The sequence below is a fragment of the Diprion similis genome, chromosome 8 (genome assembly GCF_021155765.1).
Source record: "Diprion similis isolate iyDipSimi1 chromosome 8, iyDipSimi1.1, whole genome shotgun sequence".
NCBI lineage: Eukaryota > Metazoa > Arthropoda > Insecta > Hymenoptera > Diprionidae > Diprion > Diprion similis.
Window position 1 is genome coordinate 24,607,705 of NC_060112.1, and position 19,755 is coordinate 24,627,459.

Sequence of the window (19,755 nt, forward strand, 5' to 3'; positions counted from 1 at the left end):
ACAGATTTCAATATGTATAATAATATATCGATATTAGTGAAATTTTGATACATATATATATGATCGACATTAAAGTTTCTAGTGCAACAGGAATTAATAACTATAGAATTTTTATTAGATAAATACGGCAAATACAATCCGAATGCGAATAGAATATAAATGTTCTCAAACTTGTTAATCTGTTTTATTATACTTTATTGTACTCGGTAAAGTTTTTCCATTTTCTATCACGTTTTTCTCGTTCCTCGGTTTTTTGTTGCGTATTTTCGTTTCAATAATAGGAAACAAAATCAAATAAAACGAAGAAAAGAAGAGGAAAAAAATTTCAATCGATATCCAATATCGCAAAGTTCAAAATACAAAAGCGTGCTTTCGACTGTCCTATAAAGGTGACATTTTGGTAAGAGGAATATATATAAAATAAGAATGAAAGAAAAAAACGTCGCGAACGGAAATATTTATACAATTTTAACAAAAAAAAAAAAAAAAAAAAAACTGAATCGTCTGCCGTGCAAGCGGAGACGAATCAATATGATGAAAACGACATGAAACAGAAAATAGGAAATAGGAAATGAAAATAGTTACGAAAGCAGACAAAAAAAAGAAGTTGCTGTGTACATATTATACAAGAAATATTGAATGTGCTTCGTGAATTTCATCATAATTTTCAAATTACGATTTCCACCATTATTTTCAAATTTCAAGATTATTTTCATCCAGTATGAAATTTTGCTTAATAATGTTTTTTCCCCCCCCCTTCTTTTCTCAATTCCTTAAGTTGCTTCAAAGACAATTTTTATATACATCCCGTTTCCTGTTTTCCCTTTCACCTTGTTTTTCCTTTTTTTGAAAAGTTCAAAACGACGACGTGTTTCTTTCTAAGTGTTCTCAGATTTTTTTTTCTTTTCTCAATCATTCTCTATTCTCTTTTCACCGTGAAGAAGTTCTCGATAACAACGACCAAATGAGGCTAATCAAACTCAAACGAGAAGCTTTTTTGAAAATCGTTTAACATGCTCATGTATTTTTCGTTTTCGTTTTTTCATTTCTATCTTTCTTTTACGTTCTTTCTCATTTTGTCTTTGTCTTTTCTCACACATATACATGTATATATATATATATATATATATATATGTTAGGGTGGCGCAAAAAAACCAACAATATTTTTTTTTTTTTTAGTCTCCTGTGACAAAATGTTAGTTTTTGATGTTTTAAGAGCCCACTCCAAATGACAGTTCAAAAAAAAAAAATTTTAATACGTCGCTCCACATTCTTTAAAACGTCGGAAATCGTCAAAAATCGATTTTTTTTTTCTCGTTACGGTATAATTTTATAGACAATAAAAAATTTCAGAAAGTTTCAGTTCAATATCTGAATTTTGAAAGGTCGCTCATAATTTTTTTTTCAATTTTTTGGTGCATTTCTTTAGATCTTTTCGAGCGACCTTTTAATATTCATATTAAAATTTCATAAATTTTTTTTCTTTCATTCAGTAAGAAAGAATCGATAACAATACACCACGACATGAATTAAAAATCAAACAAAATAGTGAAAGTATAATTTTTTTAATTTAATTTTTTGACGATTTTTGACATGTTAAAATTTTTTTTTGAGCTGTCCTTTGGAGTGGGCTCTTAAAACATCAAAAACTAACATTTTTTCACACGAGACTCAGAAAAAAAAAAAAAAAAAAAAAAATCGTTTTTTTTTTTTTTGCTACCCTTTAATGTTCATATAATTAATGGTCTGAGAAATGACGAGGGTTAAAATGATAAAGTAATAATAAAAGGTGTAGAACAGAGAGAGAGAGAGAGAGAGAGAGAGAAAAAACAAAAATAAATAAAGTAAAAGGATAAAGTAAAAGGAAAAAAGTTTCTCGTGGGCGATTCGTCGAGTAAAAAAAGCAACTGTATATTAGCTGTACGATGAAACGATGCGAACGAGCAGGCGCGTAGTTTAAATAATTAAGTCGTCCTTACCTTCGGCGAGGCGTAAAGCGTACTGCCACGAAGTACCATGTAAATCTTAGCCCACACGTTCTTACCTGGATCTCGTATCCAGGCAGAACTGAATATAGGAGGACACTTTCCTACTGTAGTGAGCAGGTTCTGCAACAGGAGAAAATAAAATAATGTTTAAACAGACTAACACAAAAACAACATTAGGTAACGGAAAAAGTTCATAATTTGCATTATAAAAAATTTTGTATCAGGTTTAAATTATCTGAATCTGAATCGAAAGTCAAGAGATGAGAAAAACAGAAGACAAATTTTGAAAAAAATCTCCACCAGTGTGTTGTTTTGGTCGATTAAAGATGATAGTGAAAATTAATGAAACAAAATTATTGTATTCAAACTATGAGATGAAAATGAATTTGAGCAAAATCGAGCAACGCAAATTGATCAGATTATATCATAAAATTTGAGATAAGTTTTAGAAAATATAGTTTGATTGGAAATTTCGGAAGTGATTAAACTGTGACATTTTTAATTATCTAGTTACTGTAGATATTTTCTCTACTTTCCAAGTTTTTCTACCTTAATTTTTTCCCCCAGCTATATAATCAAAATTTTTTCAAAACTGTACATTTTATAAATGCCATTAAATCCCATGCTTATCGCGACTCACCTGCATCGCCACGTGCTTATCCGTAAAAGGTCCCTCGAATTCGCTACTGTTAAAGTCGACCATATCCTCGGGAAAGAATTGCTGCAAAACAAAAAAAAAAAAACGAAAATTGCAAAATTACAATTTACATCGATTTCTTACAAAGACCACCCATTTGTTGTTATACTTAATAATTGTATGATTGCAAATTGTATTATTCTGAACGTATGAAAGAAAGAAAAATCGAAATAGATCGAAAATTATGTAGGGTATGAGGAGTAAAAAAGGAGGAAATATATAACCCGTTGATCTATAGATCGTACATCTGGTAGCGGTATGATAAATAAGATTATACGTGTATATGGATTTCGTTCGTTCTTCTTCCTTTTTTTCTTCTTTTTTCTACCCCCGGAACGGAAGGAGGAAGAGTAAAAAGAAAAAATAACAGCGTATGAAATACTGCCTACTTATATATATATATATATATATATATATATATATATATATATATATATATATATATATGTATGTATGTATGTGTATATATACTATATAGATTCCTTCCTAGGGCCGGGTTGGTGTAAAAACAAGATTCTAGCCTATCCCGGTCTCTTGTATCCGTGGCGAAACAAGGGCAACAAAAACGAACATAGAATAAGAAGAGGAAGAACAAAGAAGAAAAAAAAAAAAAAAAAAACGCGAAGAGAAGCAGAGAGAAAAACTGAGACACATGGCTCGAATGTTTTTTTCGCAATTACTGAAATTAAAAGCCGCCGTCGCGTCGAGGCAATTCATATACTTAAGAGAAAATCAGAGAAAACGAGAGTATATATATATATATATATATATATATATATATATATAGAAACTTTTTCAAGAGGCGGGTGCGTATAAGAAGAGGATACTTGAGTGTGATTTACATGATTGTGATTTACGATTATATCAAAACTCGTTAAGGGTAAGGTATCGAGAAAAACGAAGAAAATCGAAGTATTAGAAAATCGTAAATTTTCATTTCTTTTTCCATATTTCAACGCAGTGATTTTCTCGTTAAGGGATTATATACAGTCAGTAAGCGAAAAAAATAGAAAAAAAATCGATTTCTCAACAATTTTTCTTAAGAAGATCATTTTCTAATTTATGAAAATAAAAATTTCTACACGTATAGTAACAACTTAGAATTTATTTTAACACTTAGCAGAGATATCTCTGGACTGTATAATATAAAATGAAAAAAAAAAAAAAAAAAAAAAAAATATTTCTTTAATATAATGTATTATCTTGTAATTCGATCGATGAAATAAGCAAGATAATAAATTTCGACAAAATGGTAGCTTCTGTAAAGAAAAAAAAAAAAAAAAAAAAAAAAAAGATAAAGTTATTTGGCCTCAAGTTTTCATCAGGAATTAAAATGACCTAAAATTTTTTTGTCCTCGTAAATTTTTCCCAAATTCATTATTTTTCGATAATGATCTGAAATTCAAGACGACGGCTGAAGCAATCGGATGCGAATCACAAAAACCGAAGTGTCGACCTCCGAATTATTTCCAAAGGAAAATCGTTACTTGCAATTTTTTTTTTTCCGTATCAAATCGTATAATTCTATCGTGTTAAATACCGACACTTTGATATATATATATATATATATTAATTCGTTGTCAATCAACGATTTCGCCGGCGATTTCCGTCGATGATCAAGATCCTGAGAAGATTTTAACCACCAAACTTTTAACGATCGAAATACGAGTTTGAATTTCCCCCAACTCAACCACTGTGTCATGTTATATTCTAGATATGTATTCCAATTTCCGATCGAGTGATTAAATCAATGTGCTATAGAGGAAGAACCAGCAGGGATGAAATCACGATGTGGACAAGTGGATGGGAGGGTGTATAGTGTATATATAGTGTATAGTGTATGCATACACAGAGGCAGGAGGAACAATGGCTGGTCGCTAGGTTTCTGATAGCTATCAAATGCAGCAGACACCGGCGGTATTCTTCTTCGTATGACACGAGGTGCACCCGCAGCTAGAGCTCATCGAGGTTTGGGTCCAGTTCTCGGTGGGGGGGGGGGGGGGGGGGGGGGGACGCCGGGAGAATCACCCTGCATTGTTTTACCTGCTCGAATGTTAATGTGGCTGATGTATACGGGCCATTCCCTGCCGAATATACCAACTTTTTACACCAACAATATTCGATTCGTTTGCATAATTGATTAACTGACTGACAAATAAAGCAGCATATTCTATTTCTATTTTTGATTATCTCACGAAATGAATATTCTACCGAGTTGCGAATATCTACTTCAAACGTTTTTACAAAATTTCACAAAAATTTATTCATCAAGTTAGATATAGATCGACTTCACGATGAAACCGTTTCTATTCTTTGCAGCATTTTTTTTTTTTTTTTTTTTTTTCTCGAATTGTTTCACTTGTGGACAGTTTTATTTAAAATCAATATATCACGGTCTTTATAACCGACACTCAAAACCATTTGTCATTTAGATTCCTCCGTTTTTACAATAAAATAAAATAAATAAATAAAATATCGAAAATTGACTTGTATACATACATTTATATATAGATGAAAAATATTCGAGAGATTTTGAAGAAAGGTGGAATAAATTAAAAATATTTTTCGATATTAAAAACTCAAAAAATCCTGCATACATGTAAGTAATTAAATGATTATTATGTTGTCGTAATAAAATATTTCAATAAAATTAAACATCGCTGGCTGTTCGACCTGGCATGGAATATCCCATACTGTAGAGAGGAGAAATTTGAGATGAGGTGCGAATCGCTGTTAGGATCTGTCAGAGCCGTAGATAATGCATGAGTGAATAAGGAGAGAAGATGTGGAGAGAAGAGAATCGAAGGTGTGTGAGTAATTAATTCGCAACGGATGCGGGCACTGTTAATAACAAAGCATCCGTGAGTACCTGCAGTATACTAACTTTACTTATAAGGTGAATGAATGAATGAATGAATGAATGAATGAATTGTGTCTTCGGTCGGACTGCAAATATAATCACTGGATCGATTTTACTTTAATGGGATTCGGTTGATTGGAAACGCATTTAACGCCATATTTATATACATAATATATATTGAAAGTTATCAACACCTCGATTCACTGACCAGAACAACAATATTACAATTGAACAAGTAACTGAAAAAAAATTTACTGGATAATTTCATTCTTCTATTGTATACATATACATTAGGGTGGTGCAAAAAAACCGACTATTTTTTTTCTCTTGAGTCTTATGTGACAAAATGTTAGTTTTTGATGTTTTAAGAGCCCACTCCAAAGGACTGTTAAAAAAAAAAAATTTTAATAGGTCGCTCCACATTCTTTAAAACGTCGGACGTTCTGACGTTTTAAAAAATGTGAAGCGACCTCTTAAATTTTTTTTTTCTGAACTGTCCTTTGGAGTGGGCTCTTAAAACATCAAAAACTAACATTTTGTCACACGAGACTCAGAAAAAAAAAAAAAAAAAATAGTCGGTTTTTTTGCGCCGCCCTAATATACATATATACATATATGTTTAAAAATCTCTGATAAATATTTCATTGCTATGGGAAAAAAAAACAGAAATTTATCCAAAACGTCAAATTGAATTGTAAAAATTTAATACGAATTTCAAATACGAGTCATCAACAGTAGTTACAGAATCGTTCGAGACACAATTTTCTTACGAAGAAATGTGTGTGCGTTTGTGTGTGAATATTTCTGGATGAATATCATCAAACTGAATTAATACAAGTATATAAAACTTGATGTAAATTTCTAAGCTCAGCAATTAAAATCCATAATTAAACACAATTTCCACAAGCATCCGATAATTCGATATGATATTAGACAACAACGCAAGCGCAACGCGGGTGCAATGGAGTGCAGTTTCAGTTTCAATACATATAACGTGAGATTAATATCCGAACGATAAATCGAAGGTTATGGTACGTTCGGAATTGTATTTCATCGATGTGTGCCGTGTATTGTAGTAAATAGAAAACCACAAAGCACGCGGACAAAGATACGAGGAGGAGAGGAGGAGGCCCGAGGGTATAATATACGCAGAGAGAGAGAGCGAACAGTTACATTCGAAATCGAGAGAGCAGTATATAGGTACTACTGTACATACATATATATATATATATATATATATATAACGCTGGATGAATCGCTGCTGGTATGTAAAGTGTGTTGCATTTGTTGGTATGCGTCTAGGTACATTGTGTGTTATACACATAGAAGGATATAGCGGATCATCCACTATCGTGTACGCAACATTTAATAATCTCAAAATCGATGAAATGAACTCCTCGGCTAGGTAATCATATATTCCCGGTGTAGAGAGATACCCATCATATCATATCCTATCGCATCGAACGATCTCAACGCGTGGTTTCAATATTGCTCCAATATCATATACGGTAAGAACGTAAAGCGATTTATAATTACTGATGCTATCGTCGCTATATGTATACATACATACATACATACATACATACATACATACATACATACATACATACGTGTATAAATATATGTATGGATTATAGTATAGACATAATACCACATCCACGTGCATAAAATTTTATACAGACAAAACGTGTTTCGTTCCAATTTACGTATCATCATCATCATCATCATCATCATCATCATCATATTCTCTCTGCATCGTTATTCACTCTGTTGCATTATGGGATGCACCCGATACGTACCGGTATATTGTTGTAATAAAGGTTGTTTGAAAATTCATCACGTTCGAGGAAACGTAAGAAATATATGTATATGCCGAATCAGCAATATACTGAAGAGAGTTAATCGTCGTTAACTACTGTGCAATAAATTTAACGATCGAACGAGTTGGAATTGAATAAAACAGAACATACAAAATTACACAATTCACCAAAGTCAAAGTAACTAAATATTTTTCTCAATTTTACAAAAAAAACGGAAGAAAAAAAAAAAGGAAGAAAAAAAAACCTCGATTAAATAATTTACAAACCAAAAAAACTAAAAGAAAAAAAAAGTGAACACCAAAGGATGAAAAGAGAAACTGACTCGCCTCGAAAAAAGTAAGGAAAATAAAAAAACGATCCTGAAATTAATTGATCTAAAAGAAGAAACGTTATGGCCTGACAATTTTTCATTCTTGCAATGGTCGATATGCTGCACTGGCTACTCGAACGCAATCGGTATAGTTAAACAGTAAAGTTGAGGCGAGACTGATTCGATGGATTAATAATGAAATTATCGACACACAGTTCGGTTGGATGTGGATTTCTACATCCGACAATTAATCGGTAGGATACCTACGGTAGGTAAGTGAAGAATTCTAGGTAACAGTTCGACGTCCGGAGTCCAATTTACCAACAGCAGATACAAGCTGCGTCGGTAATAAGCTCGAGAACAGGAACACGGTCGGTCGGTAAAGTACGACAAATACCGTACTAGTTCAGCACGAAAAAGATAAGCGTGAATGGATGGAAAAACAATTTTCATTCTCACCTTCGGCTCGTGGAAGAATTCGTATTTTCTAAAATCCTGCCGGAATACAAATCGCTTTGCAAGACTTGGAGCGTAGAATTCCATGTCTCTATGAATGCTCAGAACATCCTCGTGATCCTCCAAACTTCTCTCTGAAACAGATTTAATGAAAAAAATATAACACTAATTTAGAAAAAAACAAAAAACTTCTCTCTTTAACCTATAAATCATTTTTTACGTATCAATATTCCTCCTTAGTGATAATTATGTGCACAGTATAGAAAAAAAAAAAACTAAAAAAAACAAAAAACAAACTGCTGATGCACATGGAAAAATGTTTCACTCCCAAAGGAAGAACTCGTTAGCGTTGATTAGCAGCCTCGCGTCTCTCAATGAATAGGAACGCGATAATATAACGCGTAGTGTTTACCGTATCGAAAAGTTAGCGCGTTAGTAAATCGTTTACGATGAACTTCCATCAATAACAATTGCGTTTATCGACAGTAAACATCCGGTATCTACTTCTGTAATAATTATTATTATTACTATCATTATTGTTGTTATTATTATACCCTTGCCTTGATCTGGCCGTGTGAGCAGGGAATCGAAAAAATTGAATAAATGAAGACTAAGAAGAAAAAAAAAAAAAAAAAAAAAAAAGGTAGGATAAGAAAGAAACAATTCAGTTGTTTGTGCGCAAAGGTTTTGCAAAATTAGCACACTTCTAATGCTCTTTTCACAGTTATTTGAATTCAAAATTTACTGTTCATCGTCCTGAAGAAGAAATGAATATCGAAAAGGAGTTGAATAGAAAAATTCATTACCAAATTGGTAATATCACTAACGCCGATCATGGATAATCCATAATCCACGAGCACTGCAAAGTCTTGATAATTACCCATCGATTCCTATTCCTTTAATACTGCAATATTCGCGTATTGAGGCCAAATTTCGCACATCATAGCCACAGATGGGATGTTTAATGTATAAGTATAAGTATAGGTATAGGTATAGGTATACATTGTATATCTATAGTGACGGATGACGGATCAGACCACCTTGAACGAAAATCTGCGATGGCTTCAATTACCAAGCATGAAACGTAGTTGATCAAGCAAGTACATATATGTACGTATGTATGACCAGCGATACGACGTCGAAGAGAGAAAGAGAAATATAGAGAGAAAATATCTCGTGAAGGATGTCTAATCCTTTCACCGCCGCCCATGTACGACTGACTTCTAATGTTAGGTATATACTGCTGCGTTATTGGCTCGCATGGTGTCCACGTCACGCTTGTTTTGCAATTTGCGCACTTCGGGTGCAAACAAATTAATCAACATGTAGGACGCATGTATCAGTACACCTATGTGTGTATCATTTCTCCGAACCCTGATTCATTCTTTCTTTCCTATCTTGGTAAAGATTTGACCGACAAACTTAAGGACAATAACTTAACCTCAAAATATAATACCGTTATTCCTATCAAGAGAAGCTTTTCATTGTTACCCGACGAATTTTCCAAAATGATCCCAATGTCCCGATGTGTAAAAATGGTTAAATTTTATGTACCTGAACTTTCGATCGTTAAAAGTTCGTTGTTTAAAAAGTCTTTCAACTTTGTAAGAAACTGCGAATCAATATACAATATTTACCAACAATTTCACCATTTTTTATTCGCAAATAGCTAATTAGGTTTCACCTACTCGCCAAGGTCGAGAAAAATCTAACCTCGAAATTAACAAATGAAAATTTTCAAGTTTCGATCGTGCAATTTCGACTTAACGAATCACGTCTCTCAACGAATTACCTATGAAATCAAAATACTTAATCACTTCTTAACTGAGACGATAACTCAAGCGATGATTTCTCAAAATCTGGACCATAAATCCTTACCGCGTTGTAGAATTCCTTAAAGTGATAAAGACTCGTCTTCAACGGCAGTCAGTTAGCCATCAGAGACAGTAAATACATACATACATACATATATATATATATATATAAGTAAAACATAAGTTGAGACGGAAATAATTCACCTTGGATGAGTAAAAACAAGGTATAATATGCGTGTGTAATACAAGATTACGGTAAAATTCACGAATGCTTGATACGTTGACTGTTTTGCGAGCAAAAAGAAAAAGAAAAAGAAAAACAAAGAAACAATTTACATGTGTGTAAACAAACAAAAAAAAAAAAAAGAAATAAGTACCATTTATCGTAGGTATAATTATCATGAGGAAGTAGGGAAAGGTTTGCGGATGAGCCAAGAAGAGAAGAATAGAAGAGTGAAAGAGGAGTGAGAGACCCTCGACTTGAGAAGCCATTGTAAAACATGGTTGGATTCGTTCTCAACATCCCAACGCCACACTATACTCATCAGGATAACATTCTAACCCGTGACCAACGAGAGAATACGGCGCCGTCCATCCGTCCTGTGCAGTGGCGGAACAAAAGGACGGTGAACCGTTGAGAGAAGAGGAGAGGAGAGAAGAAAAAGAAGAAGAAGAAGCAGAAGAGCAAACCAAGAATTATTATCAAAAAGATACTCGGAACGTGTCTCATCGATCAATGATAAGCGATTTCTCCACTCTCATTCGCAGATAATGAATCAAAGCTAATGTATAATCCATGTACCGGTCCATTCCAAGTGTTATAATAATAATCGTTGTAAGCCGGTGTAAATTCAAAAACAAGTAAAGAGAAAGGACATTATAAGATACAAGTCAATGGAAATCCCTAATCAATTCGTTAGAAGGGTTTCGCTATTTGTTACTCCACAGCAGGTTCGTTCCTTCACCTCGTTTGTCTGATTCTTCCTCCTCATTCCTACCACACATGTATCCAGTCAGTCCATTAAAATGTCTCATTGGAAAAGGATTTCTTCATCGTCAAGTTACATCGCGATATGTAACACATGAAACAATATTCTTCAGCCATGATTGTGCAAACGGAACAACGAAAATCGTCGGAAAGACGATTAGTTAAGAGTGAGCACTAATTACTATCGAATGTTGTTTAGTCGATGAGAACAGGTATCGACGGATGGACAGACGAGCTTTACGAGTGCATCGACCCGGCATCAATGAAGTTGGCGGTTAATGAATGGTCTGCTACACACAGCATGTCAGTGGTGTACGTGCGTGGGTGTGAATATAAGAACTGGTGAACGTAAGTAAGAGGATCAAAGATTAGAAAGAGCCAAGATCACCTCACTTGTGTACAATTCAATATCAGGATTCAAGTTTGATCCAAGGATCCACGCGTTTTTGAAGATGAACTTCACGAGGAATACCATAGAAAAAATCATTATTGCACATAATTTGATAACGACTTTCGAGGACTTTGATTCGCAAAATATTACCAAATTTCAGACATTCCAAAACATTCGTCGTTTCCAGTAGCGTAATTGACTTCATGAAATGGGTGCCCTGGAGTCGGTCGATTCAATTGAGTCCCTGATCCAGCAGGAATGGGAACCGTGATAGCCATCCCTAAACTGCCCATGCATTGTAATTTTGTTGGCACGTGTACATGTTTCGTTATGACAAAGTAGGTACAAGACCATAGAGTAATGGGTTAGAATCGATCAGCAAACAAAATGGAAAGTAGTGTCGACAGGAGTTCTGTGATTGATGGAACGTCGTTACAGAGCTATTACCGAAACGTGTTTATCCATTGGTATGATATATATATATATATATATATATATATACGTATATACCATCGACTTACTAGACATATGTATAGTAAATTCTGGACAATTCTAGTTTCCACGTCACGATGTGGACACAATTGTCGACAATTTGCTGGACGAACAAATTGATGATGATGATGATGATGATTATGATTATGATTATTCGTGGACATCTGCACGCGTCGTTAAAAACTTCTATAGTGAGTAATGGTACAAGTTTGTTGTAGCAGTAACACGCGTATAAGTTGGCAGCAGAGAATCCCCGAACTTCATCGATCATCGGCCAATTTCACTTAACCGACTGAATACGTATATATATGTAGAGTAAAATGATTAACGGGTTACGGTTGAATTAATTATGCAGTTTGTTTTTTCCTCCTTCCGTTTTTACGTTTTACTTGTCCCCTTTCTCTCATTCTTTCAACCTAATTGCCGAGCGCTGTTAACGAATCAATTTAAATGCATAATATATATACGTATACACGTAATATTTGCAGTGAAAAAAATTCCGTTATTTTTCTATTAAATAATTTTCATCCTCGCCAATCAACTATCGGTTAATAAAAATAAACGACACTGATATTTGAAATTCCCTGAAATTCTTGAACCGGAATTGTGTATCGTCCGCGTTTGATTGATCGAGGGAATGTAAGTTTGGTAAAATCGAAAGATTACATACGATGTATACCCTTCTTATCGAATATATATATATATATATATATCGATAAATCGATAAATCGATCAATCAATCAATTCGTCGAAATAAGTGGGAATTCACGCTACATTTCAATGAATCACGATTAATTACGTTTCATATTATTTCTTCACTCTAAACCAATCCTCTCTCTCTCTCTTTCTCTCTGATTTTATTTTTACGTTAGCAGACGTCGTAAAACAGTATTTGAATATATTTATAACTTCCCGTTAAGCAAGTAAGTTTTTTTAAACTCATTCCTATAATTTATGTTACTTTTAACTACGGGTATCCTTGTGCATTGATCTCCCCCTCAACTAACATACAAGCTGTAATTAGCGTAACATTTTAACGAACTACTTCATTTAATATACATAGATTAGTCTTGCCGAGTTAAATAAAGCGCGTGTTTTCACGCTGAGAATTGTTGCAATTTATTTATCCACTTCAGCGTATTATATCGATATATGTATAATTGTATACCTACATTACACATATATAATAATTATACATCTTGAATAACTTATACAACGTGCGTATCTACCTATACCTACTAGGTATGAAGACAGTCTACAAAATTTATACATATATATACACATACATATAGTATACGCTTGTCTATTTAACGGTAAAACAAAAAAACTTGGCGGAAACTTATTACGTTTCTAAAATCCTTTATTTATTTGAACAGATATATAATGCAAGCTTTTTATTCTACCAATTTATAGATGAAGAAATATACTTCATTTTCAGCTCAACTACTTTCTACAGATTATTTCTCAATTTCGTCTTCAAAAAGATTTACTGCATAGTAAACTGCGATATTTGATTGAAATATTCGAAACTTGTAATCTGATTTAACGAAATAGAAATATTTAACGAGACATTGGGGGGGGGGTCCGTAACACGAGGTTTGCATTATTAACTAGCCAATTATTTATTGTCTTATAAACGATGTCACGTGTATAAGTATTAGGTTCTGAATATTGTAATTAGGACGACGGTATTTTCATAACGGTCATATCGTTAAAATGAAAACGGATTTTTGTATCGTCAGATGACCGCAGGTACATAATGAGGTAAAAAAAAAAAAAAAAAAAAAAACCTCTCATCTTTATATAGTTACAAGTATCATTTTACAATTCTATAATTGAATATTTATACGGTACGACCGGCTGTCTTGTTTGTCTTGTGTCTTGTTTTTTTAATCGAAAGAAATATTCCAAATATTCTATAGAATCCGTACAGCAAAAAAATGTCTATAAAAACCATTAAGAATGTACACGTGAAAATTATTTCAGAATAAATAAAAAAAAAGCCCAACAAACAACGACAGCAACAACAACAACAACAAGATTAGTATCCGATAACAAAAAAAAAAAAGTGCTAGAGTTTAATTATTTTCAACTTTCTTACGACGAGACCTTTTTTCAAATCTTTGACGTCTTAGGCTTAAGCTACTCGAATTCATTCAGATTCGTTTCCATCACATAACAGGTAGGGATGTTGTTATTTAATTCGTATTAACTATCAATGTCGCGAATGTAAAATGGCTGAAAATTTATATAAAATATATATATATATATTTTTTTTTAATTGTTTTTAATTCATTCAACAAACTTTTCATCCAGACCGATTTAAGTCCCTGCGTAAAATAAAGTTCTCAGACTTCTCAGGCCTACAGAGTCAATTTGGTTGTTGGGGGCGGGAACAGGGATGAAATTAAGCAACGCTTTATCGCGTATCGAGCCACATGAAGGCGGGGTTATTAGAGAGGCTGGAAAGCGAGAAGGGGGTAGGGGGAGGAGGAATAGGGAAAGGGATAGGAATATAGGGATAGGGGTCGAAGGGACATAAGGGAGGGAAAATAGGGAGGGAGAAGGATCCCTGACCTGGGCCAAGTTGCGTATTGATTCTTGGCTGCAGCGTAGAAACTACGCCGTACCTCCTATACGTACCTACTGCATGTATACGTATATGAATATGTACATACATACATATACACTCGTGTACATGAGTACATACACCTATTATGTATACATACATATATTATGTTAATGTATTAGGGTGTTTCAGAAAAAAATTATTTGCAATTTTCCACCATGGCAACCCGCGAAAAAGTTTGTTGACGTTAAGGTTCATATAAGGACCCGTTGTACACCTCGAAAACGCGGGGATGCAAAACTCCTATACCGCTCGAGCGATCAGAGTGAAACTTGGCCAGTTAATGCCTTGTTTTGGCAAAAAGTGGAGCGTCTTTTTACTTTTTCAAAATTTTGAAAGAAATTTTATAGATTGGTTACCACTCACAAAAATTGGCCAAATTTTCACAGTTGCACTGAATGGATCGAACTATCCGGTATGATGCCACTCGGCGGTGATGAAAGACACATTTTGAGCCCAGTCCCATGAGATTTGATGGTGAAATGACGAAATGGCAGCTGATCTGGTTTTCGATTACGAAGAACACCGAAATCTCATTTTGGCGACATTTGTTACCGATATTACGCGCATGCCGGTAATGTATGCCCGTAATGTCGGTAAGAAATTATCGGCATGCATAAAAGGTCGGTAACAAATGTCGCCAAAATGAGATTTCGGTGTACTTCGTAATCGAAAACCAGATTAGCTGCCATTTCGTCAATTCACCATCAAATCTCATGGGACTGGGCTCAAAATGTGTGTTTCATCACCGCCGAGTGGCATCATACCGGATAGTTCGATCAATTCAGTGCAACTGTGAAAATTTGGTCAATTTCTGTGGGTGGTAACGAATCTGTAAATTTTTTCTCCAAATTTTGAAAAAGTAAAAAGACGCTCCGATTTTTGCCAAAATAAGGCATTAACTGTCCAAGTTTCACTCTGATCGCTCGAGCGGTATAGGAGTTTTGCATCCCCGCGTTTTCGAGGTGTACAACGGGTCTTTATATGCACCTTAAAGGAAATAAAAGGTCCTGTCGAAAGACGAGTGCGATCCACGTTATGTGAAAAAGCGTGCTTAGTGGACTTTTCACTCCGCAGGAATGCAACCAAGCAAGAATTTCTGGCTGTTCCTGTACAGATTTACAAGAGCTCCCGCTCGCGCCCCCCTGTCCAGTTCTTTCTTCCGTTCTTTTTTCTTTCTCTTTCTTTCCTCTCAGTTATCGAAACTGAGACCACCTTCTGTCACGCATACAACTCGACAATGTTCCTCCTTCTATTATTTTTCATTTTCTATAATTACTTTCACGACACCGACACCAACACCAACAACACCAGCGACAACACCAACGACAACACCAACAACAACACCAACAACAACACCAACAACAACAATTTAACAACACGTTGAAATCGTTGGTTAAACAATAGATATAATGATCTATAATTATTACACTTGTGTAAGAAACATGAATTAGAATTCAAGATTTCGTCGCTGATTCGCTGACAGAATACGAAAAACATCAGTTTCTATTACTATAACAATTACGCGCTAACCGCGGATGTCAGTACAGCAGCTTTTCGAATTGGATGCTGTAAAAATAACTTCCAACATCGCTTGATCACTCCAACGAACACAATTCGTGAAAACCATTTGACAGAGGAGACTGACGAATAAGTCCGCAGGAAAAAAAAAGGCAAGAAAAAAAGAGACAGAGAAGAATGAAGTAAAAAAAAAGAGATTTAATGTACAGACTGTGAATTCTCGAATGAATCACGAGATACTATATATATATGTATATATATATATATATATACATATAGTGGGATTCAATAAACACGGGCCTTCCCTTTCTCTATTTATGTAGCACTCCTACCTTTACCGACCGAGCAAACTCACGAGACTGAAGTTATTAACGTTATTGCAATGATTCGTGTTTGAAATGCTAATATAAATGACAATAAGGCAAAAGTAATTCATATTTTCTAAATTAAGTAACTTCATAGTCACTGCAAAATTGAAAAATAGTAATCCCTTCCCCTCTCCCACAAGTTTCGTGATACTAACGTTACTAACTTCAGCCTCATTCAAACTCACCCTTTTTCTTCCGTCGAAATTTCAACGCTTTTCGTTAGTTTTTTTTTTTTTTTTTTTTTCTTCTTTTTTCTTTTTTTTTTATGTGGGAAGTAAAAGGCTGACTTTGCTCGGTCGGTAAAAGTAGGATTAATACATTGCCTTAATTTCTTATCAATGTCTCTCAGTCTCCTTGTCATTGTTATTGTTTATAATGTCGAACAGGAGCGATTCTCTCGCCTTTCTCTTTTTCCTTCTCGTCCTTCCTTCCTTCTTTCCTCCTCCTCCTCCTCCTCCCCCAGTTCCCCCTAATAATAACTAACCAACAGACTGCCAAAGCGCCACCGTTCAACTAAATTATACCATCGAAACGTCGTCGTTACAGCTCGGGGGTACATAGCTTATTATAATTACACACAAGGTATACGTATATCACATGTATCTGTAACACATTGTGCATACTCAACAAATTTCATTTAATACCTGTAATAACTTCCCCATAAAACGGTGTCTACAGTCCAAAGATAAGCTAATTTTTGTCTTTCATTATACGCGTGCGTCGAGATATTTTCATAACTTTGTAAAGCCGTAAATTATAAGAAGCACTTTATTTTACCCCGAACCGCAAAAGTCTAACAACAAGTTTCATGTAATATATTCGCAAGTTTCTGGATATCCCAACTGCACAGAATTATTACAACGCTTATATAGGGTAGTCCAAATAAACGTGAACAAGGTTTGACCCAGACACCGACCGGCCGAAATGTTCGCCGATTTATTTCCTACTTCTACTCAAGGAAATATACATTTTCAAATTTTTTCACATTTTTCCCACCTGTCCTTAACGTGTCTGTATAGTATTTTACATCTCATGTTTGGGAAAAATTTCTTACCGAGTAAAAAATTCTATTTTCTTCCGAATTGGTGGTAAATAATTTCTTACAGAATTTTCTAGAAATCGTAAATGATATCGTTTTCAATGAAAAACTTATAAACAATCGATTTTTCTCAAAAACCAAGTTCTCGAAAAATTTGAAAACATTTTGTCAATTTTCTCTGACAGGAGAAGAAGAAAAAAAAAAAAAAAAAAAAATACTTTTTCAATACATTCGACGCAAAATGGAACCGATCGTCGTTTGGGAGCTACGCTTATTTGTGAAAATCAATAATTATATAATACATTATTATCTGATCGCGGAAAACTCGAGAGAATTATTTTTTCTTCAATGTCCTAAATCTGAGAACAAGTGACAAACGGTGAACAACTCACTGAATATATGATGGGAGAGATGTATGAACATATGGAGACTATGACGAAGACGAATTTCCGTGTAGTTTAAATTAAATATATATAAAATTGCGTGAAATAAATATTCAAGAGACAAGTTTTCTAAAAATTCTTTATTAATATAACCGTTTCAGTGATTTATTTAAACGATAAAAAAAAACTGTCAGATTTGACCTGACTGTCGTCATGCAATCGCCTTCGAATTTCATTATTTAAATTAATACACGATACGGGAATATTAATAATAATAATAATGATAATAATAATAATAATATGTTGTAACAAAAGAACGAATCAGCTTTTAGAAAATTCGTATAGATAATCGAGAGGGTGAAAAACACGAGGAAAAGAAACTTACCCAATCCAAGGTCAGGCCAACTTTCCACTATCGTCCATGACCTATCCTTAGCGACGCGATTTTTCAACGCCAAAATTTGACAAAGATCGATAGCGCGAAGATTCTTCTCAACGATAACGGTTTGAAAGCTCTGATCGTCGTTGAAGAAGTACAATTCCTGCTGAAAGCCAAGTAAATGCGTTAAAGTAAAGAAGAATGAAAAAACAAAAAAAAAAAAGTTAGCATATTTTCTTAAGAGTCAAAATTCTTACTTCTCGTTATAAAAATTCACAGTTCAACATACGACGATAACTCGCACGTGAATATACGCGTGAAAAAGCAAACAAGAGAAAAGAGAGAGGAAAAAAATGATCCCCTTAAATTTGCGGTTTTAAAAACAGAGATACTCGACGATTCCTTCAAATTGACAAAAACATGATCGACACATAGTGCCTCTAAAAAGATTATTTATTTACTCAAGGTTGGATCGATGATATCATCAAAGCATCATCGTACTTCAAAAGTTTAGTCACTATACGAATAGGTATTATGTATAATCGATATGACGTATACACGCGCGATTTCGTTATCGCGAAATCTGTTTTCATTGCCAATTAAAGTAATGAAAGTGTTTCATTTCTTTTTCCTTAACTTCCTTTTCAAAAGAAAGAAGGAAAGGAGAAAGAAAAAAAAAAAACAAAAAAAAAACGGTCTGATTGGACTGTTGCTGATGAATGGCGTGAGTGTGGATAATAAATATTGTTATAACACATAGATTACACATCAAGTGATGGTCAAGAGAGTTAATTTCGTAACGTTGATGTAACGATTCTTAATTAATTTTTTTTTTTTTTTTTTTTTTCTGAAAGCATTATTTCGCAACAATAGGATCAGCTTAAATTGAGTATTATCTATTTTTTTAAAGTCACGTGTGTATATATATATATATATTAGGGTGGCGGAAAAAAACCGAGAATTTTTTTTTTTCTCTAGTCTCGTGTGACAAAATGTTAGTTTTTGATGTTTTAAGAGCCCACTCCGAAGGACAGCTCAAAGAAAAAATTTTTAAGAGGTCGCTCTAAATTTGTTAAAATGTAAAAAATCGTCAAAATATTAAATTAAAAAAATTATATCTTCAGTATTCTGTTTGATTATTAATTCATGTCGTGGTGTATTTTTATCGATTTTTTTTTTTTTTTTTTTTATTAAATAAAAGAAAAAACAAATTATGAAATTTTAATATGAATATTAAAAGGTCGCTCGAAAAGATCTAAAGAAATGCACGAAAAAATTGAAAAATAATTATGAGCGACCTTTCAAAATTCAAATTTTGAACCGAAAGTTTCGGAAACTTATTTTTTTTTTTTTTCTTTTGGTCTATAAAATTATACCGTAACGAGACAAAAAATTGAAAAAAAAAAAAATTCGATTTTTGACGATTTCTGACGTTTTAAAAAATGTGGAGCGACCTCTTGAAAATATTTTTTTTTTGAGCTGTCCTTTGGAGTGCGCTCTTAAAACATCAAAAACTAACATTTTGTCACACGAGACTCGAAAAAAAAAAAAAAAAAAAATAGTCGGTTTTTTTGCGACACCCTAATATATATATATATATTGATTTTACTTTCTGTACAA

General features: G+C 33.7%; 1 protein-coding gene across 4 annotated transcripts in view; it reads right to left on the minus strand.

Moving 5' to 3' along the window:
* Positions 1-19,755, minus strand: part of LOC124409755 (growth factor receptor-bound protein 14-like) — a 288,180-nt gene that overhangs the window by 208,717 nt on the left and 59,708 nt on the right. For all 4 annotated transcript variants that reach the window (XM_046887582.1, XM_046887583.1, XM_046887581.1 and 1 more), the window contains 4 exons: positions 18,142-18,301; positions 8,135-8,265; positions 2,629-2,709; positions 1,980-2,108 (listed from right to left, as the gene is read on the minus strand). In XM_046887582.1, the coding sequence (XP_046743538.1) occupies positions 1,980-2,108; positions 2,629-2,709; positions 8,135-8,265; positions 18,142-18,301 (501 nt within the window). The remainder of the gene's footprint in view (positions 1-1,979; positions 2,109-2,628; positions 2,710-8,134; positions 8,266-18,141; positions 18,302-19,755) is intronic.